The sequence below is a fragment of the Vipera ursinii genome (assembly GCF_947247035.1).
Source record: "Vipera ursinii genome assembly, chromosome: 1".
NCBI classification, from domain to species: Eukaryota; Metazoa; Chordata; class Lepidosauria; order Squamata; family Viperidae; genus Vipera; species Vipera ursinii.
The window spans coordinates 221,116,550-221,139,455 of NC_139512.1; the positions used below are offsets into that span (position 1 = coordinate 221,116,550).

The window sequence follows — 22,906 nt, forward strand, 5'->3', positions numbered from 1 at the left end:
AAAGAAAAAGAAATCACAGACATATTATTTAAAATATCCTAAAAGAGATGTACATCTTGTATTCATCTCCAAAGTGAAGAAATTGAGGTTTTTGACTCAAGAGTTTATAGGTTTCTGGACAGAACAAAGTTTAAAGCCCAGTAATTTCAAACAGCTAAGCACTGTCTAAGTGGGCTGTGTTTATTTCAGGAATCCAAATTGTGTCATCTCTGTTCTTTTCTTCTAAAGTGTAAACACTGATATTTGAAATACCTAGATTATATTTACAGCTGTACAATACTAACACCATGTATTTCTAAACATATTCTAATCCAGCACTTTAGGATTAATTAGGGTTAGGGTCAGTTTACAAATTAACATCTTTTGTTGCTTTTCTTGATATTTACATTTTACTACCATTGTTCAATAACTTCTCGACACTGCTCTTTAAAAGTATTTCATGTTCCTATGTGCCAACTTTTATCAAAGATCACAGTCTATCTACAGCAGCGGTAATCATCTGGGAAGCACTTTTACAAAGTCCTATTGAAAAATATAAGAGTCTTCATTTCAAAAATTAGTGGATTTCTGTTTACTACATGGTTAGATACTTCTTTGTGTATTGTACAGGAATGAGCCTACCTAGTCAGCCACATATCTTCAGCTATGCAAGAGATGTTTTGCACTTTTACCTGTGGCATGGACAGCTAAACAGTGCGATTCCCTGCATTGTATATACTGACACACACACACACAAATATAATTTTTTGAGACAAAAGCATTGAACATATTGTGGGTTTATGTTATCTGCAGGTGAAATGATAAAAGAGGAGTTACTTATAAGTCATCCTAAAAAAAAGATTTTTCTAAGAACCAAAATACCAAAAATGGTTTAATTAATAAAAAAAACAAGCTCTAATGCCAAATAAGAGTGAAGTAAACACATGAGAAATTTTACTTCCCTTCCCCACAGTGGGTAACTATAAATAGCCATATCTAATAAATAAGCTTTATTTCCTACATTACTTTTCTCTTACCTGTACCCCACTATACTCACAAGTATAGAGGGAAAGGTCCATACTCAAGACCTGCACAAAAGAGAAATTTTACAAAACTTTTTAATTGTGTGTGTGTGTGTGTGTGTGTGTGTGTGTGTTGATGGTGGGATTGCTTGAAAAAAATGTGAATAAAAGGAAGGGATGAGGATAAAACTACCTTGGGATAGTTTTACACACTGATACAAAGGATCTCATAAACAAAACAAAAAAACCATATAAAACCAATCTAGAAATTGAAGTACTGGTTACAATAATAGTTGGACTGCCGAAATTATTCACCTTCCCCCAAAGAAATTCATGTAGAGAGCCTGGCAGGGGGAAACTTTATTAAACATTTTCTTTGTCAAATTCGCATACAAAATTCATTGTAATGTGACAAGCCACATCATTCCAGCCCCCAGAGGTGATCATTTCTACACAGTCCTCCTCATCATAAGCATTATTTGGTTCACCAGTGCTCCACTTGTTGAAGGTCTGCATAGGGGATCGGTCAGAGTACACAAAGCTGCCTTCCTTCTCAAGGTCATTAATGCCAATGAAAACTCGGCTGAGGCCAGCTTGATTGATGTAAGAAGCAATGAGATTATTGGTGGCTTCATCCTTGGGCATGCTCAGGATCCCTCCTCTTCCTTGGCAGTAGAGCTGGGCATCCACATATCGCTTCTGTTCTTTCACCAGCAGGTACGTCTTATTATCTGTCTCCCGCACACCAGCAACAGCTGCGGAGGAGGGCAGTGCTGAAAAGTGACCACTTGCATTTCTATAAACCTACTTAATACATTCCATATAAGACAGACACAGCTGACCAACTAAAAAGCAAGCCCGATTCTTAAGAAAACAGTGTCTTATATTTAGGAGGGGGAATATGCTTCCATAAACATCCCTACCTTTTTTAATGAACTTCAGCTCTGTTGTCAGCAGGGTCACTTGATTATCCATTTTACCAATGGCTGTTCGTAGTTGGCCACATTCACAAGGAATACCTAAAAAAGTATAAGAGCAGTCCAAAGGCCTACTTAATGGAACACTCTTTTTCCATCAAGCCCAACCAAAGTTGACAAAACGCCCATAAATCAGATATAAGTGCATTACTATAGTACTCTTTCCTCTGTGTTCGCCAAGAAGCAGTCCTGAAAGTCATATAAATTCATATTTAGATTACACTACTTTGGCTTCACAAGGGACGCGGTGGCTCAGTGGATTAGGACGCTGAACTTGTCGATCGGAAGGTCAGCAGTTTGGCGGGTCAAATCCCGAGTGCCGCGTAGCAGAGTGAGCGCCTGTTACTCGTCCCAGCTTCTGCCAACCTAGCAGTTCGAAAGCATGTAAAAAATGCAAGTAGACAAATAGGGACCACTACGGTGGGAAGGTAACAGCGTTCTGTGCGCCTTTGGCGTCTAGTCATGCCGGCCACATGACCACGGAGACATCCTCGGACAAGCGCTGGCTCTTCGGCTATGAAACGGAGATGAGCACCGGCCCCTAGAGTCGGAAACGACTAGCACACATGTGCGGGGGAACCTTTACCTTTACCTTTTTACTTTGGCTTCAAGCGCAAATCTTCTCCACACGGGCTTCCCCATGGAGAAGAACCACAGGAATAACTTTTTTTTTTGTGAACAGAGAACTCAGTTAACTGTGTTTAAGCAGGGCTTTCCTGTTCTGATGCAAGGTGACCAGATTTAAGCTAGGACTAGGTCATTCTCACTGAGATGCCTTCCTGTGATTTCCTGTATAATAGGAATCTATGGTGAAAACAAGAGACTAGTTCAAGTGTACAGGTAGTCCTCGACTTACGACAGTTTGTTTAGTGACTGTTCAAAGTTACAAAGGTACTGATAAACGTGACTTATGAACATTTTTCACACAACTGTTCCAGCATCCCAAGGGTCACGCAATCAAAATTCAGATGCTTGGCAACTGGTTCGTATTTATAACGGTTGTAGTTTTCCAGTGTTATGGGATCACCTTTTGTGACTTTCTGATAAGCAAAGTCAATGGGGAAGCCAGATTCACTTAACAACCGTGTTACTAATTTAAGAACTGCAATGATTCACTTAACAACTGTGGCAAGAACAGTCGTAAAATGGGGCAAAACTCAAGAAATGTCTCATTTAGCAACATAAATTTTGGGCTCAATCATGGTCATAAGTTGAGGACTAAATGTATTAGTGAACATGGGGGGAGGACTTGCACATGTATAGAAATTACACACTCCTAATATGTCATATTTTCTTATGCCGACCTATAAGACACTAACATTATTCATATAACTTAAGAGTTATTAAATTGCAAAATGGACTTTGAGAGATAGTACAGCCAGTTCCAATATAATTTACCTGGATCTCCATTAGGACCAGGTGGACCTATATCTCCATTATCTCCTTTTTGCCCTAAGAAAAAAGACAATTCAGCTTCTAAGCAAATGAGATTTTATTCATTATCAATACATTATCAAGCTTGGATATTATCTTTACAATACATAACTGGAAAAGTAATGCCTAATGAAATCAAATTTATACATAAATGTGTTTCAAAATCAAAATAAACGTAATGTAATTTTATTGAATGACATCTGTCACTTTCTTGAAGAAAATGCATTCCTGCAACTAAGGGAATAAAATTTAAGATGCTTCAGAACTTTTTAGTGTGTCCCTAGCATCGATACCATGAATGATTAATAATTGTTTAATGATACTATTAATAATACTGTTTATTTACTCTTTAAACTTGCTACCTCTGTGGTCTTTTCAAGTATCCTATCAAAATGCCATTGGCAGTGGCATATGTGATGCAAGCATACTAGAAGTACACATACACACATGCACAGAGAGAGAGAGAGAGAGAAATAATTTTTAGAAGAATATGAATGGATATCTTAAACGGCAACCTGGAAGTGTCCAAGTGCAGTGAGAATTCAAATCCAAATATCATTGGCAACTCAGAAAATCTCCAGAGATATTCTCCCTGGTTTCCTTCATCTCCAGTTCCTGAGGGTTTTCCTCTCCAAACATCTTTCTCCATACTGGAGGAAATGGGAAATGGGGGCTCTTCCTGGATGAAAGAGTGAATAAGATCTGGCAGAAGATGCCACTGAGAAAGCCAGGCTCCCTCCAGCTTATTTTAGCAGATGGGGATGGCAGTTCCAATACCTTTACCCAATCATATTACCTGCCAACAAGTAAGTGTCCTGGTGACAGTGTTCTTAAAAGTGCCAGCCCCATCTCCCTTTCACAAGGAAAAAGAAGAGAGAGAAGTGGGCTATTCTAAGTATTGTATTAACATACATGAGAATACAAGGATAGGTCCAGAGCGGCAATCAAATCTTACCCTTGCATTATCCCATATATTTCCCTAGCTGTACCAGAATTGTAATAATGAGCTGGGAGCCAAAAAGGGCTTGGCTCCCATCTCATTACAGAGCATAATGCTGGGTAAACTCCCAATGGAGTGAAGCTGGGAGGACTCCAGTAATTTATTATCTGCGCTGGGTGCAGATAAGGTACTTTGTGGGCTTAATTTAAATGTTGAAATATGATAGCACACAAATCTGGAACTGCACATGAGATGACAGCATCATAAAAATAAGTGCTGAAGGATATGACAATATGCCTTTATCAATGTATTAAATTTTTCCTGATACTGATTTAAAATATACTGGTTAACACGATTAATGAATCAGTTAATTAGGAAGAAATAATACCGTATTTATAATTTTATCTGACCTGTATCAAGAAACCCAAATTCATACATTTATCGAATTTCTAAGCCTTACATGTGAATTTTAAGTTAGTTTTTAAAGTTTATTCTGTAAAAATATCTAAATATATATCATTAGTAGAAATTAAAGTTGATATATTGTTCAAAGCTTAACACAGAATGAAGAAAAACATACCTTTTGAGCCTATGGGACCAACTTTTCCATGTCGCCCCATGCTACCTTTCTCCCCTTTGTCTCCCACTTCTCCTATAATATAAAAAATCAAAGACAAATTAAAAAACCTTCTGTTTTTATGAATTTCTAACACCTTATCTGTCTATTTTATAGTATGTCTTAATTAAAGCTAACTAGTTAAAGCTGAAAGGAACAGAATGTGCAAAGGAAGGATAAAAAGAAATGGAAGAATGTGTGTTGAAAGAATTACTTCCAGTTATCATGGTCCACAGGGAGAGTGCATCATAGTTGCTTAGAGTATACATGCTAAAGAGAAAAGGTTAACATGGTAATAGTAATTCAAGGAAGAAAATACTGCACACCAGCATGTGTTTATAAACAAAAAAAGCTCCAGATAAAATAAATCCATCTTTATTATTGGCTTGTGTCATTTTCTCAGAGCTTAAAGCTTCAGAGACAACAAATTAGAATTGCAATGCTGATTTTGGAAATTTTTACTTGAGAGATGTTTTTCCCCTATTCATCCAATCTGGTCAGGCTGGATGGGCATGTTTTGGGTCCCATTGCCTAAAGCAGCGTTTCCCAACCTTAGGAACTTGAAGATGCGTGGACTTCAACTCCCAGAATTCCCCAGCCAGCTATGCTGGCTGGGGAATTCTGGGAGTTGAAGTCCACGCATCTTCAAGTTCCTAAGGTTGGAAAACGCTGGCCTAAAGAATGCTAGCTGAGCCCAGAAGCTATGCCTTTTCTGCTATAGTACCTGAGCCTTGGAATATTCTCCCTCTGGAGATAAGGGTAAATATGGAATTGTAATTTACAAAAAACAAAGAGTATTTCCAGATGACAGTGTGATTCGTAACTCTTTCACTCTTTCAAGCAGTATTTTTTTCCTCTTCTCCAGAAACAAAATTATTATTTGGGGTAGAATCTGGCATCTTTCAAAGTAATGAGGTTCTATTGCAATCAGGGTGAGGTCTGATCAGCAATTTGGGGTCATTTGGGGCTGCTGTTAGCTTGTCCACTCCCTCCCCCTCCCATTGCTGGGTACACTTTCCCAGTTCTAGGCACCAAAAGAAGAGGAACAGATTTAAATGCTTCAGTATTTTGTATTTTCCATTACAAAACTCAATCAGCACAATATACAGTAATTCTCAAACCATTCCACAGGGATGCTAGTTTTAATAAATCAAAAATTTATAAGACTGAGTTTAATTAGGTACAAACCTATATATGCAACTATGACATGAAGAAAATATATACAAAAAGTATGTTGTTGTTGTTAGTTGCGAAGTCGTGTCCGACCCATCGCGACCCTATGGACAACGTTCCTCCAGGCTTTCCTGTATATTCTCCATTTATTATTAAGTAATGTTAATCCAATGCTTAATCAATTTTTAAAATGAGATTTACCTTTTTCGCCTGGAGGTCCAACTCGTCCAGGGCGGCCTGGAGCACCTTTTTCCCCCTTTTCTCCATTTTCCCCTATTATTTAATAAGACATAAGATAAAACCAAACAAATTATTCAAAATTCAGTGGTATTATGTTCAGAATTCAATTTTTGTAATGAAAATGACAGCATCATTCATATTGTTTGTCCTCTCTGTATGTGGTGTTCTCATTGTTTCAGCACTTGATCTCTATCAATATTTATATTTAGATTTTTTTTTTAAAAAAAGAGGAAAAACAGAAAAAATAGTTTTTTTGGTACAGAACTTCAAACTTTATAGACAATGGAAAGATAACAGGGGTTTCAAAAAGCAAGCCTAAGAGAAAGTTATATGCAAATAACTAAATAACTTTTTTAATGGGATTTTTTACATTGTTATTGTCTTTATCTGGGCTATTATTTAATCCTTTTTAATTTTTGTATTTTCTATTTAGAGTCATGGCCGAAATTGTTGGCACCCCAGAAATTTTTCTAGAAAATCAAGTATTTCTCACAGAAAAGTATTGCAGGAACACATGTTTTGCTATACACAGGTTTATTCCCTTTGTGTGTATTGGAACACAACAAAAAAGGGAGGAAAAAAAAGCAAATTGGACATAATGTCAAACAAAACTCCAAAAATGGGCCGGACAAAATTATTGGCACCCTTAACATAATATTTAGTTGCACACCCTTTGGAAAAAATAACTGAAATCAGTCACTTCCTATAACCATCAATAAGCTTCTTACACCTCTCACCCAGAATTTTGGACCACTCTTCCTTTGCAAACTGCTCCAGGTCTCTCTTATTGGAAGGGCGCCTTTTCCCAACAGCAATTTTAAGATCTCTCCACAGGTGTTCAATGGGATTCAGATCTGGACTCATTGCTGGCCACTTCAGAACTCTCCAGCGCTTTCTTGCCATCCATTTCTGGGTGCTTTTTGACGTATGTTTGGGGTCATTGGCCTGCTGGAAGACCCAAGATCTCGGATGCAAACCCAGCTTTCTGACACTGGGCTCTACAGTGCGACCCAAAATCCTTTGGTAATCCTCAGATTTCATGATGCCTTGCACACATTCAAGGCACCCAGTGCCAGAGGTAGCAAAACAACCCCAAAACATCATTGAACCTCCACCATATTTCACTGTAGGTACTGTGTTCTTTTCTTTGTAGGTCTCATTTCGTTTTCGGTAAACAGTAAAATGATGTGCTTTACCAAAAAGCTCTATCTTGGTCTCATCTGTCCACAAGACGTTTTCCCAGAAGGATTTTGGCTTACTCAAGTACATTTTGGCAAACTGTAATCTTGCTTTTTTATGTCTCTGTGTCAGCAGTGGGGTCCTCCTGGGTCTCCTGCCATAGCGTTTCATGTCATTTAAATGTTGACGGATAGTTCGCACCGACACTGATGCTCCCTGAGCCTGCAGGACAGCTTGCATTTCTTTGGAACTTGTTTGGGGCTGCTTATCCACCATCCGGACTATCCTGCGTTGCAACCTTTCATCAATTTTTCTCTTCTGTCCATGACCAGGGAGATTCGCTACAGTGCCATGGGTTGCAAACTTCTTGATAATGTTGCGTACTGTGGACAAAGGCAAAGCTAGATCTCTGGAGATGGACTTGTAACCTTTAGATTGTTGATATTTGTCCACAATTTTGGTTCTCAAGTCCTCAGACAGTTCTCTTCTCCTCTTTCTGTTGTCCATGCTTAGTGTGGCACACACAGACACACAATGGAAAGACTAAGTGAACCTCTCTCCTTTTTATCTGCTTTCAGGTGTGATTTTTATATTGCACACACCTGTTACTTGCCCCAGGTGAGTTTAAAGGAGCATCACATGCTTGATACTATCTTGTTTACCCACAATTTTGAAAGGGTGCCAATAATTTTGTCCGGCCCATTTTTGGAGTTTTGTTTGACATTATGTCCAATTTGCTTTTTTTCCTCCCTTTTTTGTTGTGTTCCAATACACACAAAGGGAATAAACCTGTGTATAGCAAAACATGTGTTCCTGCAATACTTTTCTGTGAGAAATACTTGATTTTCTGGAAAAATTTCTGGGGTGCCAACAATTTCGGCTATGACTGTATATGTGCCCTGTTCACCGCCCTGAATCCTTCGGGAGAAGGGCGGTGTATAAATATAATAAAATAAATAAAAATAAAATAAATAAATAAATAATACAAGGGGGAAAGTAGTTTTGGTTTGGTCTGAAGAAACTAGATGGCAAGAAAAAAAATCAAAGTTCTCTGTCCCTCTTTCCTGCTACCTTGTGATTGTCCAGGTTTTTCACATAAAGGATGCAATCATATTAACAGTGCTGAACTTTAGGGTGAAGAACCTCATTCATCCTTACTTCAGACAATAACCTTGGATAGACCTGGTTACTTGCTAAAAGTGACCTACTATTGCACTCCATACCCATACCATTCTTTATATTTTCTCCTCTAAGGAGAAGATTAGATTTAGTTAGAGTATCTGAAGATACTTCAAGGACCTACACCATTACTGAGCTAGTAGCTATTTTTTTTCAGATAATAAGCCACTCTTTCCAAATGTGTCTTTTCAGGGGTAAGCAACATCACTATATGATCACAGAATGACCATCAGACTATCATTTATCTAAGCAAGCCTATTGCAATTAGTCATAGCTGATTATTACTGATCAGATCCTCTGCATTTACTCAGAGTCCGTTCTGTTAATTTTTTTTTAAAAATGTTAAGCCATCAGGTTCCTTGATCTATAATACAGTATAGAATAAGAATAAGGAGTATAACATCCTTCACAACAAAACAGTGAAGGTCCTTGAAATACCTTCAGATATACTAATTAAATCTAATTTTCTCCTTAGGAGTGACAATATAAGGAATGTGCTGGGCATGGAGTGCAGTAGTCAAGGTCACTTTTAACAAGTAATCAGTCTATCCAAGGTTATTGTCTGAGGTAAGTATGAATTATCCTTCAACAAAAGGTTCAACACTGTTAATATGAGTGCCTCCTTCACCTTACTGAGGATAGCTGGTTGCCATAGCAAGTGTAAATGTGTAGCTAAAAGCAAGGAAGAAATAGTAGGGTAGAGCTGCTCTCTTTCCCAGCACTACACATTTATTGCCAGGAATAGCAATATCTATCATGCTATCTAGATTTTGATAATAGCATCTCAGACACATGGCTATTCCAGATGCGGAGGCTCTTTGGTTCAACTTCTTAGTCCTCTCAGAAACTGCTCCTAACACCTCCCAGAAGAAATATGATTGGTCTGCAATACTAAGACTCAAACTGCATAGAAGTCAAGGACACATTGGATTTCAGCCAACAGATGAAAGACTCTATATCTCATTAGTGTACATCTAAGCCAGGGAGATATCCGCCCTGACAGCTTAGCTCAGACACTGATGACTTTTTAGAGATTTTACATTAGCTGCAGTCTTCGTAGGTAGGCCATTTTGTGCTTCACTTCATTTCTTCATCAATCACCCTCACCATTATTACAGCTTCTAATTAGAGACTATGCTGAAGCATGAACAAATTTGGAGTTGCTTTTTCCTTCAGGCTTTCTTTTTTTTTTTAGTTTTATATCTCAGTGTTCCCATTTCCTTGATCAAAGAGCAATTATTGTTAGAACTCAAGAATCATGCATAATTCTTAACTCTGATGTGGTATATTTTAGCAGACTTTCTTTGTGCAAAACACTGCCAATTGTTCGGGCAGACTGAGCAAAGCAGTGCAGCTTTTCTAATTAAAGTTTTAATTTTGCAGATCAATAAAGAAATGAAGGTGCACCACTTCCAATGTGATTTCCAAAGAAGGGGTCAAGATGCAAAGACTGGGCCAATAAGAAACAGCATATGAAATTTCATTATCAAGCAAACACATAAAACATCCCAATTTAATATTGTCCATTTTTTTTCTTCTATAAGAAGCCATATTCTTTCTTTGACATTATCTTTCAGAAAGATAATGACAATGGGAGCGTATAGAAATCAGTGTTTTCCACTGAGGAGGCGGCATTCCAGAAAGCCAAGGACAGACTGCTGAAGCAGTTGAAGCACCTGTGCTCCTTCCTCCTTCTCCCTTCATGGCCCTCCCCCGTCTTCAGGGCAATCCAGCTGCCAATCAAACAGCAGCATTGGAACAAGGCAAGAAAGAGGGAAGATAGGATGGCTGCCATTGGCTGAATAAATGGAACCAAAGCCCAGGAGTCAAAGTAAAAGGGGAACCTAAAAGTTAAACAACACACATGAGAAGACGTAACAGGAAAGTAGGCAGCAGCTGAGAAAGCTGGGGAGAGATATGTTTGTTTCCTTCCCTCACAGTGGCATGAGGTAAACACTCTGTGAGTCATTTCCCTCCGATGGAGCAAATATTCGGAAAGATAGGAAAAGAATGAAGAAGCCCCACCAGGAAGAAAAAGTGGGAAAGTTGTAAGAAAAAAAATACTTCAACGGGTCAGAGATAGAAAGCAGAAATAAAAAAAAGACAGAATTGTAGAAAACAAGTAGTTCTAAAGAGAGATAAAGATGCTGTATAGAAGGATTCAGACACTGAAATAGAGAGGTTAGCAATAAAGATATTGGAGATATAGAAAGATATGAACATTTTTAAGCTTTCCTTTTGAAGACTAAGTCTCTGGCCTCCCCCAGCTTAGTAAAGGGATACAAAAACCAATCAATTGTCCAGGTTTCTGGCATTTCCTATCTATTGGGACTTAGTTAATCTAACTATTGCTTTTAAAAAAATGTGTCCATGCTTTCCCATCATACATACAACACTTCAATGAAAAGGAGTGAAGAAAACAATGACTACATTCATGTCTTGTTCTAACCCAGGCCTTATGGAACAATAGGATAGGATAGGATAGGATAGGATAGGATAGGATAGGATAGAATAGAATAGAATAGAATAGAATAGAATAGAATAGAATAGAATAGAATAGAATAGAATAGAATAGAATAGGACATTGGAGGTCTTCTAATCCAGACCCCTGCTCAAGCAGGAGAAACTATACCCTTTCAGACAAGTGACTATCCAGTCTCTTCTTGGGTTCAGATTACAAATAAGCACAACATGGCTTATAGGCTGAACTCATTTTTTATTTATTTACCTATTAAACAAATGTATGTGGCCACCCAATTCAGACACAGGTAACACTAGCACCTATACGTTAGTCAAGATTTGTAAAATATATTGTGTTAAGTAAACCAGAGTCAATTTTACAACTGAGAAAAGCAGTTATGTTCCATTGGTCAATTTCTGTTTTATTTCCTTTTTCAGTATTCCAAGCTTCCTCACAATGATAAATGTTCAGTTCAGGATTTAAGGTTATTGTATCCTTAAAATAGCTGTATGAGAAAATTAGGAAAATAAATCCTAACTTAGTTTATTTGCAAATTGTTGAAGGAAAAGTCTTCATCATGGTTCAGTCCAAGCCAGGAATAAACAACATGGTGACTGCTTTAGAAAGAAGGTTGCAGTTTTTGAAGAGGAGAGCCAGACAGGAAGATGGCTCTGGAAGAAAAGAGAGTGAGCACATGTAGGGAGTGGGTTTTTATACCCTCTGGAGCCTTTTGTTTGGAGTTGTACCTGTGGCATGAACTTTGACCTGAGCCTGAGTGTGCCTTTCTGGTATTCTGATGGTGGTGGGTTAATCCTATTATGTCCCAAAGGCTATATCCTGCTTTCCTGGGGCTGTGGCTGATGACTCTTAGATTTTTGCTGTGAGGGTTTGTGGATTCTAGAGATCTTTCTTCCTAATCTCAGTTTCCCAACTCCAGTCTTTCTGACAAGATTATCACATCTGCATTCCTGCAGACTTGGTTTCTATTTGGGACAGAGAGACCTGTGTGTGTGTGGGGGGGGTGGTTTCTGCCTTTTAAATATTTCCAAGAATATTTCTTTCTCTGTGGGGGGGTAGAAAAATGAGGTAGAGAGAAAGGAATTTAACAGGTATTAGTAAGGTAAATGTTAGAACCCAGACAATACGTTGCTGATAAAAAAAATAAGCACTTGTGATTATATATATATATATTTATTTTATTTATTTAATAATATTTCTATACCGTATATATATATATATATATATATATATATATATATATATATATATATATATATATATATATATATATATATATTCATAGATTTTCACGGGTATAGGTATGTAGATCTTGGGGTATTCGGGTCTTTTCCCATGTAGGATTGAGGGTGTCTTGGCGACGTTTTGACGAGGTCCCACTCGCCATCTTCAGGCTGGTGTCTTCGGTTTCGTGCTTGTGCGAGCGAAGCGTGATGTAACATCACAGCCAACCAATCCACTTACAGCAACAAAGCCAGCACCCCACACATCCCCACCAGTATTTATAGAGAGACGGCAGCTCCGATCACGCTTACCTAACCCTAACTCTCAATCCTACATGGGAAAAGACCTGAATACGCCAAAACCTACATACATACATATACATATACATATACATATACATACACATACACACACACACACAGAGAGAGAGAGAGAGAGACATATATGTGTGTGTGTGTGTGTGTGTGTGTATGTGTATGTATATGTATATGTATATTTATATATATATAAATCTACAATGATTTAATAATAGGGATGTACATGAAAATATTGTGTTTAACCCTAGCACAAAAGAATCCTCCACAAATTGTTCCATTGGGATGTTTCAAATTGGCTGTGTTCTGCAAATAAAAACTCGAAATAGCTTGAGCAGAATCTTTTTGAGCAGAATGTATACATAGAGCAGGGGTGTCAAACTGCCGGCCCGCGGGCCAGATGCGTCACAAGGAAACCGTGTCCACTCCATTGCCAGCAATGAGGAAAAAGTTCCAATACGTCGTGCGACATCACACATCACGAGTTTGACATGTCTGATATGGAGTATTCTGGCCACTGGAAATAAAAGGACTATGGGAAGCTACCCTTCCTTTATCTTTTACCCTAGGTGTCCTGAATAAGTTGGATGGGGAGACCATGGTGATTACTACATAATATCCAAATTGCAAAGATCTGATATAGAGGATACTTTTAAAAAATTTAAAAAATAAGTATGGTATCTAAAGGAGACAAAGCACTTTTCTCACTCTCTGAAACATTTAAATCAAAAGCAAGCATCCCATCTCCCTTCTCAAGCATAAAACAAGCAGTTACTTTAAATAAACTCTAGGCCAATCCGTTGTTTTTTATGAGTGCAAAAAAAAATGCTGGTAATTTTTAATTGCATGAATAATTCTAAAACAACAAAATACAAGAAACAGGCGTGGACACTTTGACTTGGAATGTTTTGGATATGTATTATAATTACACTGCTTGGATTCAATTCAAGAATACATTTTGGAGACAGGGAGCTATTTCTAGCAAAACTGACCCAACTATCATTCCATCTTTTAGGATGAATTCATGAAGATGACTTTAAAGCAGTAAGAGGCACCATAGCATTTTAAACAAAGTTTTATTGTGGCATGAGTTTCTTCAGAAAATTAATTTATTTCATCCAATTCATTGAGCAAATAAAGTAATAAGCAGTATAATGGAGAATAAGCTCACTAAACAGTTAACAAGAATACAATTATAGTCAAAAGAAAATACAAACCACACTAAATAGCCCACCCCCAAATCTATATTATTGGAATACTGTGAAATGAAAAATTAACAGAGGCTGTTAACACCAACTTGAGGCAACTGTAGTAGCAATCATTCAGATATATTTGAATTGATAAGACATCTGATGATTTTACTAATTCCAGTAGTCCCTTTAATATTTCAACAATTATCTCAAAATCAGAGGCAGTATACCATACATGACAGCTTTCTTTAAGATCTTCGGTAAAAAGGACAAGAATAAAAAGCTTTATTCCCAAATGGTTTCTATTTCTCCTAGAATTGACCATCAAATGTATGAGGGTGTCCATGTTGTCTTTCATTTTTATTTTGTATCATAAGGCTTCCCAACTTCATTGAAATTAAACTACCATTTGTTTACACTGTTGGTGATTCCTATTTTCATGATAAAAAGTCAAGAATGGCAACAAACCAGCCAACATTTATAAATAAGGATATAAGAAATAAGAGAAATAAGGCCGGTTACCGTCCTCCAAATTCTATGTTCTGTTTATGCAAATTAGACCCATTCTCTTATAAAATATTTGTTAGTTTTTTTGTTGGTGTGCAGGTATGTTCTAAGAAAATGAAATTTTGTAAGTGAGGAACTAAAAACAGACAAGCAGAAAATATCTCTAGGGCCAGTATCCAAGAAAATTAGATATACTTAGCATAGCAAATAAGATTTGTTTGGCTGTTTATTGGGAATTCTGTGGAAGGATTGTTTATAACCATTCAAAGCCTTCTATGATTGTTTGCTTAAGCTGCAGCTCAAATGGCTGTTTCATTATTATAGGCCAATTGCCACAAGCTAGGAAAAGCTTAAGAGAAAAGTTGGCCTATTTCATTAAGAGAATGCAAGCCCGGTAATAATTACTAGAATGCCATCAGAACAATAAAAACGAAGAAGGAATGCCTGACATTTATAGGAAAAGATACGCATATTACCTTTGAGGCCTGGAACCAGAATCTGAACAGAGCAGGATTCCTCTGCAATATGCTGAGCATATCCAGATCTTGGCAGAGACAGGAATGCAAGGCTAATTACAGAGACAAAGAAAACCAGATCACTCTTCATTATGAGCTTGTCCCTTACTCCTAAAGGGAGGAAAAATGAATAAACCATTAATAGGGATTCTAAAGACTGGAGAATTCTAATGTGTTCACTATCTTCTAAGGGCACAATAATCTTTACAGCCTATTAAAATATATCTTTAATATATGATAGTTTGCTAGCTATGTTGCAGAGATTCTTGCTATCTTTTGATAATATATTTTATTGGGAAGGGACACTCAGGTTTCAGCAGAGCGTTTGCAACATAAATATATTTCCCCCTAGATCTCATAATCCATATTTAAACCAACGAAAAAGAGTTTGCTTTGGTATACTTGTTCAAAATCCCCAGGAAAAAAAAAGGAATGGTCCTTCATATATACTCACAAAAAAAGATTGGAAAGAAAAACCCAGTTTAGTACATGATGAGAATGATCTACATAAATGTTCCCTGGGGAAGTCATGAACATATTTCCACGCTGCTGAAAAAATTCAATTGAAAGGAAAACAAGCATCTTTGGGAAAAATCCCAAGTCCAGATGATTGGATGGGAAAATGTATAAAATAGCCTTTTCCTTTAATTTTTCAGTCAACTAAGGGAAAAATAATCACTAAGATCTTTCTTGGTTTCGACAAGCAAAAGTACCTATGTCTATAGAGTTGTGCAAGAAAAAAATGCCAACACACAGCTCAGTTTTCAGTTACTTCTACTAATCTTGATTAGTTCACATAGCATGCCACAAAGATAAGAGCACTGTAGGCGCTGGGGGAAAATATAGGAACTCTCCTTTCTGTCCTCTGTTCTCAAATTCTATAACACACTTGTAATTTTGTAATATTACTGAACTATCTTCTTCTAGGAACAGGACATCAAGAGCTTAGTTTGGGATTTTCAAGGATGGCATATAAACTTGTGGGCAATACAATTACTTCTCAGTAAAGCTCCAAATGATATAATACCTACATTCTGGCACTGCTAAACTAGTATCACAGCTAAAATTTGATCTACTACTGACTTTAATTTCTGTTGAAATATTTTATGTGTGGGTTAGGGTGTGTAGAATAGTATAAATATATCATTCCAATAATAATTTGGTTTGTACAATATGCTGAAGTAGAAACTAACCACACTTTAGTCTAACTAGTACATTAACTGAACCTTGTAATTAATGTATCATTGAGTGCATATCATTCATTTATGGTTGAATGTCTGTCTTGCAAACCAAGAAAGCAATGTTAAATAAGGATCAGCATGGATTAAGCTGCTGTGTATCACTCATTATTCAGCAAGCTAACTTTCATGGTGCAAGACCCCAACAGCCTTTAATATTAAAAATAAAATAAACCAGCATGGGGTAGCTGACAAAGATAAGAAGCAACTCTTCCTTCTTTTTGAATTTTGCTTTTTTAAAATTAGCTACTGCTTAATCTCTTCTTTTCTCAGGTTAGTGAATTTTATCAATTGTAATAGACTTTCAGAGCAGCTGGATCTTTCCTAACATCAGCCTTTCATATGTATTGAACTAGCCATCATACTCTATGCAACATGTCAGGAGGGTTGTGAAAATACATGGTTCTGCCTGTCAGAATTGACCAATTCAGCAAGTCTCCAAGCACAAACAGATGTTTGTAGACATACAGCTCCATATAATCAGGAAATCAGAATCTACCTGTGTTTTGGACAGTGTCTTGAAATGTTTAATGTAATTATTGGAATTTTGCTTTAATAAATTTATGTATTTAATAAATTTAATAAATAAATCTGTAAGAGGATAGAATAAAGAGGATATGGGAAGAAACAAAGAATTCTATTTTCTCTGTAAATTATTCCTTTCCATACTATTTGCCCTTTTGTGGACTGAAAAGAGTTCAGAAGGTGGGAAATACATAATCCATTGTGCAAATTTGTTTGCCTTAGAAGGAAAACAGTCAGACAATTCTCAATGCCTACAGAAATAACTGCAATATTTTGAATTCATCCTTTTCTCTGATAGTCTGATTTCTGATTCTTTTGCTTTTCTTTATCTCCATAACATTTTCCTACTCTGCCAACCCATCTATTTGCATTTTTCACTATTTTCAAAGCTTTTTCACCTTCCGTTTTTGTGTTTTAGATTTAGCCTTCCTGTTTTGTTCCTTTCCCTGGAATAGACTTATTTAAAAATAGCACTTAATTTTAGCTAACTGCACCAAAATATTGGTCCCCATTTTTTTCTAAAGCAGGGGGAACAATTCCAAAAATTAGTTAGCAATAGTAATATAGTACAATAAACTTGTTTGTGAGAATGTGTATCTCACATTCAATCCTGAGTGATCACAAAGTACAGTCACATATTTGAGGTCAGGGTTAAAAGTTAAAGACTATAAATTATAGCCTAGTTGGAAGTGATAATTTTATGGTTTGCCTACTTGAAGAGGACTGGTTTAGGGAAGGATGCTCCAGTTCTCTAGTAGCTGCTTGAGAGGAAAAATTAGACTACTATATTCCATATTCTTCAACCAACACTTTATAGTTCATATTCTATATTTCTTAGCAATGTGGGGATACATGAGAGGGAAGAACTAGGACTGAACTTTTCAATTCCAGATATTGTACAAGTTGCTTTGCGCTTTTGTAGCATTTTATCTGTCTCTTAAATAGCTCCTCAAACCCCCACCCCCACCCTTGCTGTTTTTGTTTCTGCTACACACTGTACAAAGAAAGAACATTTATAATAGAACAGCATAAAATAAAAATATACTCCTATACAATCTTGAACACTATATAAATCAATTTCAAATGTTTAATAGCTTTTTAAATGTAAAGACATGAGCTGGTCTGTATTCTATGATATTAGATGGCCTACACTGCAACAATTCCAGACTGTTCCCAACTCAGTCCTGATCTGAAAGTCAGTAGTCTCCTCTTTATCCAGCTTCCATGAAAAAGAAATGTTATGCTGCCTACTCTCTTTTAAGCTAGGGGTTTGGCTGGCACAAGCATCTTAGCATCACCTACCTTAGATTTGCTGAGAGAAGAGGCGTTGTAGCTGAGCTGCTGACTGAAAGGGCACGGCACCACAGATGGACCTCATTGCTACTATTTACAAAAATCCGATAGGTTTTAATTTGAAGCGGGCTCAACTCCTGCTCTTCGACATTCAGCAAATCAGGCCCAACTGTTTGCAAGCGTTATCTATAAACAGCTTCCTGTTTGAAACAGCTCAGCTGTCCAGCAGGACGTTAATTAGGAGCAAAATGTGTGGGAACGTGGCAACGACCCATGATATAAACGACTGGCTTTGGCAGGGCACATTTTTGGGAATGCAGGACACTTCTCTTTTTTGCTTCTCTCGCCTTCCCATGAAAAGAAGCCCCTTTGTTAACTCTTTCATGTCTAGTCTCTGACAGCGGCCATGTGAATAGGATCCTAGTAGAGCAAAGGTCTTCCTAAGTGCCTTACTTGGGTTTTGAGCATGGATATTCAGAAAGACCGTAAGGTTCCAGAGCTAAGATATGCCAGAAACATTAGTGTTACACGTAAGGAGTGGGTGAATTCTAGCTGGTGCAGCTTTGGCTAGAGTCGAGAATAACCTCATGGACAGAAAGATTCTGCACAGCTCCTTCTTTTAACATGTTAGCAGATATTATATGCAGATATTTTTAATCCAGTAACATACCTATACTAAATTGGCACAACCCTGGATAATAGGACCTCCTTCTGCAGGAAACGTGGATGAGTTCATGGACTATTTCAGAAAAACCTCATTGTCCCTCGACAGCCTGCAGTACAAAGCCTCAGTAAAGTGCCCCTAGGCCAGGGCTAGGCAACCTCGGCTCTTTTATGACTCATGGACTTCAACTCCCAGAATTCCTGAGTCAGCATAGCTGACTCAGGAATTCTGGGAGTTGAAGTCCATGAGTCATAAAAGAGCCGAGGTTGCCTACCCCTGCCCTAGGCTGGCAGAGACTACATTAGAAAATAGAAGAATTGCATTATTCCCTTTTCAACATCAGCCTGGGATAGAAAGACCCTGGGATAGAAAGTCCTCAGCAAGTCCTTGTTATTTTATGCTTCCCCAGGATAGGCAGTATTAAGTCTCCGCTTATTTTCTTGATTCCCTACTAACATTACTGAAAAATGGTGGTGTTTCTTTCTTCCAATATTGAAATAGGAAAATTTCAACAACTATTACCTGTCCTAAAACAGCCTTAAAAGTTTTTTTTTAAAAAAAATTGTCAAAGCCCACTAAGATCAGTCCAGAATTCTGCCTCAAACCTGTATTATAGTAATATCCCATGTCTCGACTGTGGATCCTGCAAGCCCAACTGTTTATGGGAACACCCACGAAAAGATTGCCAGTCTACCTTAATATTACTTACCACAAACAAGTGTCCTCTAAATTTACTGAGATAAGCCGCAAAATTCCTATCTAAAATCTATAAAGATGTTAAAATTAGAAATAAATTAGACATCCTTGTTCATCCCCCTCTTGTTTCTTAAACCCATCTGGCAAAACTTCCCTAACAATTTCTACACTTGTGTACAATGAATGACATGCCACAGCAGACTTGTAGCACCTAATTGACCTTGGCTGATTTTGAAAAAAACAGAGAGAAGACTGGGATAGTGTTTCAATGGGAGGCCACTAGGGAATTTCAGAGCCACAACCTACTCTGAGAAATTGATAAAACATTGTGGAAGAAAACAGTGGGAATTTTCTTCATGCTGAAGAAAACTGACAATGGTGTCCACGCATTCACCTAGACTTGTGTTCCACTCAAGGGAATCTTGGCATTTAAAAATTTCATCTATTTCAGTACAGATAAAGTCAGTCAATAGCTATTGTTTCAAGTTCAGTTTCCAAATATGAACTTAAAAATTCATGTAGCTTTGTCATTTCCCTTAACGCATGTTTTAAAAAGCAGAATTAAGTGGGGTTGTTTTTCCTAAGGGTTGTCTATTCCCAGAGCAAATGAATGCTCACCTCTTTCTCTTCATGAAGCAATGTCTATGAGAAGCTACTACTGGAAATGAGATCCCACTTTTTCCTTGTCCTCAGCAAATCATTGGTTTTCATTATTCCTCAATACTTAATGAAATGTCTTATTAGGCCTCATCTTTCAGCAGCTATTTGGGCTATTATCTCTGAAGAGTAAGGAAAAGGTTGCAGCCAAACCAGGTAGAAGCTGCCTTTGAAACTGATGTCCACAGATTTTGATACTGCAGTTGGTTCTCCATTGGAAATGACAGAATATGAATGTCAATGTCTTTTGCACCTGAACTATTCAAGAATCCACTTTGGCAATTATTTGGGTTTTCTAATAAATAGAAATTACTTCAGTCATAGAGGCACAGGGCACTGTATGAATTAGAAAGTTGCCACAGGTTAGAGAATTTGATACCTAGAACACGAACAAGTTCAACCTAGCATTTTAATTTTCCACTGTAAAATACTCTGCGGCCTTCAAATTAATTTTTTTTTACAAAATGTTAAGTGAAAAATTATTAGAAAGGTTTATGGCATATATTGGCCAATGATAAATATATATATATAAACAGTAACTTGGGCAAATTGAAGAAAGCACTACAGCATCGTTTTTGGTAGGGGAAATTTCCTTTTTTTAAAACAATTGTCCAGAATGTTGAAATCTCCGTGATTTAAAATCTGCTAAGTGAAAATGAAATTGTACCATTTCTGAAAAATTTCATGACAACTACCTCTGTAAAGTATAAAAGCAACTAGGCATTGCATTCAACCCCGCTCCTATGTAGAGAAAAACTTTTAATATGCAACTATAGCAAAGGATCTGACAAAATACAGGTTTCAGAAGAAAAACATAGTCAAGAGAGAACTGGACCTGAGTATTTTTGTTTCATAGACTGAGCCAAATGAAGGCAGAGTACAAAATTACTCAAATCTTCCATGGGTCAAGAATTCATGTTTTTATGTAGATTCTTGATTTCATGCCTTGAGGTTTTTATAAAAATGGCAAGGTCAAGTGAATACTATGTAGCAGACTCTTGGGTTCTATGCTGTTCCCAGAAGAATAATTAAAACGTTAGGCAGAAAACAAAACTTCCCACAATGCCATCAAGAATTTTATCTGTAGTGTATTAAGACTACGCTACTGTAGTAACAGTTAACGATCCAACGAAGTGGCAAAATTTGGCCCATTTTATAATTTTGTTGTTTCAAATCATATTAATGGGGGAAAAAGTTGAAGTTATGCTTTTTATATGTTGCTCACGCCATCTCCAGCAGTTCCCATGAAGTCTAAAAACATATCAGTCGACTGAGCTTGCAGTTTCTTTTGGCAATGGTTCTGGGAACGAGGACAAATTCATTTTGCAATATATCTTTCCTTTCCCATTTTAAACCTCCATATGCACACATACACAAATGTAGTCCTTTGATCATTGAGGGCAAATGGATAAAAAACAGACCCAAAATAATCTGCAATTATGAGAATTCAAATGCCGTTTGTTTAGTTCACATTCTTCCAAACATGTTTCACTAACATCATTGTTAGTTTATGGAATTCATGTATTATGTACTTTGTTGCCACCAAGTGCAGAATATGTAACATAACCTGTAAGTTAACTTTTAGGTATTTTCAAACCCAAAAAAGATTGAGAAACTTCTTCTGCAAGTCAGGGGTCTGCAAATCCTGGGCTGCAGCCTGTTTGGAACCGGTCTATGCAAACAGCAGGCGAGCACACAGCTCCATTTGTGCAAGTGGTGGGCACATGCAAGCACCATTTGTGCAAATGGAGTTGTGTGCATGCCACCATCTGCACGGAACCATCCCCTACCGGTCCAAGCTGGAAAGTTTGGGGATTGCTGCCTTAAATGCTTTACATTATAGCCATGCAGGTATCCACTCAGAAGTCCCAAACTTAGCAGGAAATGGATGTAGGATTGAAGTTTTACTCTTTTTAGGAAAATCAATTCAAAAACTGTTTAATGACACCCTACTTAACTTCAACTATTCTTTCACATCTCTAAAAATGTTCACATGATTACCGGTAATCTGGGAAAACAAACCTGTCCTATAACCCAAAAAGATTATTGAAACATTACGGTAAATGTAACAGGTTGCTTTAGTCCAAACTGCTTTAGTATTCTTCTATTGAGGACATTAAAAACATTTGGCATAGCCAAATAATTAGAAATGTCTAGGTGACATTTATTGGTGGCAAACCAAGACATAATGAATTTGTTGGGTTTTACACTAAACCAAACGTTTCAGGTCCTTTCATTACAGAATCCTGGAATATTAATTTTCAGGATTCAGTATTTAGATGTATGTTTTAATTTTCAGTATAATTTAACTCTCTTACCTCCACTTTTGGGATACTTAAAAGATAGGTTTTTGAAGTTTTAAGGGAAGTATCATAGAAGTTCTTTGGCTCTTATCACTCAATAGGACAAATGAAACCCAGAATTTTATTATTCAATAAAATGCGATGGCTCAGTGGGTTAGGACGCTGAGCTTGTCGATCAGAAGGTCGGCAGTTCGGTGGGTCGAATCCCGAGTGCCGCGTAACAGAGTGAGCGCCTGTTACTCGTCCCAGCTTCTGCCAACCTAGCAGTTCGAAAGCACGTAAAAATGCAAGTAGAAAAATAGGGACCACTACGGTGGGAAGGTAACAGCGTTCCGTGCGCCTTTGGTGTCTAGTCATGCCGGCCACATGACCACGGAGACGTCCTCGGACAAGCGCTGGCTCTTCGGCTTTGAAACGGAGATGAGCACCGGCCCCTAGAGTCGGAAACGACTAGCACGCATGTGCGGGGGAACCTTTACCTTTAATTATTCAATAGGTACCACAATATATTGATGTCAACAGTAGAACTAATTGTAATCATGATTTTCAATTATGTACTTTG

At 37.4% G+C, this 22,906-nt stretch overlaps 2 protein-coding genes across 4 annotated transcripts in view; one reads left to right on the forward strand and one right to left on the reverse strand.

Moving 5' to 3' along the window:
• Positions 1 to 22,906, forward strand: part of EIPR1 (EARP complex and GARP complex interacting protein 1) — a 308,944-nt gene that overhangs the window by 55,730 nt on the left and 230,308 nt on the right. The gene's annotated exons all lie outside the window — the stretch shown is intronic.
• Positions 534 to 20,762, reverse strand: COLEC11 (collectin subfamily member 11). Of its 3 annotated transcripts, XM_083353961.1 has the most exons (7): positions 20,737 to 20,762; positions 14,930 to 15,079; positions 6,343 to 6,414; positions 4,933 to 5,004; positions 3,377 to 3,430; positions 1,925 to 2,020; positions 534 to 1,774 (listed from the first exon to the last, which is right to left on the reverse strand). In XM_083353961.1, exons 2-7 carry the CDS (start codon positions 15,057 to 15,059, stop codon positions 1,365 to 1,367), a joined length of 834 nt encoding a protein of 277 aa, XP_083210087.1. In that variant the 5' UTR covers positions 15,060 to 15,079; positions 20,737 to 20,762; the 3' UTR covers positions 534 to 1,364. The 3 variants fall into 3 exon arrangements, with proteins under 3 accessions (XP_083210087.1, XP_083210086.1, XP_083210085.1); XM_083353960.1 differs by lacking the exon at positions 20,737 to 20,762 and having other exon boundaries at positions 534 to 1,756; positions 14,930 to 15,828; XM_083353959.1 differs by lacking the exon at positions 20,737 to 20,762 and having other exon boundaries at positions 14,930 to 15,828.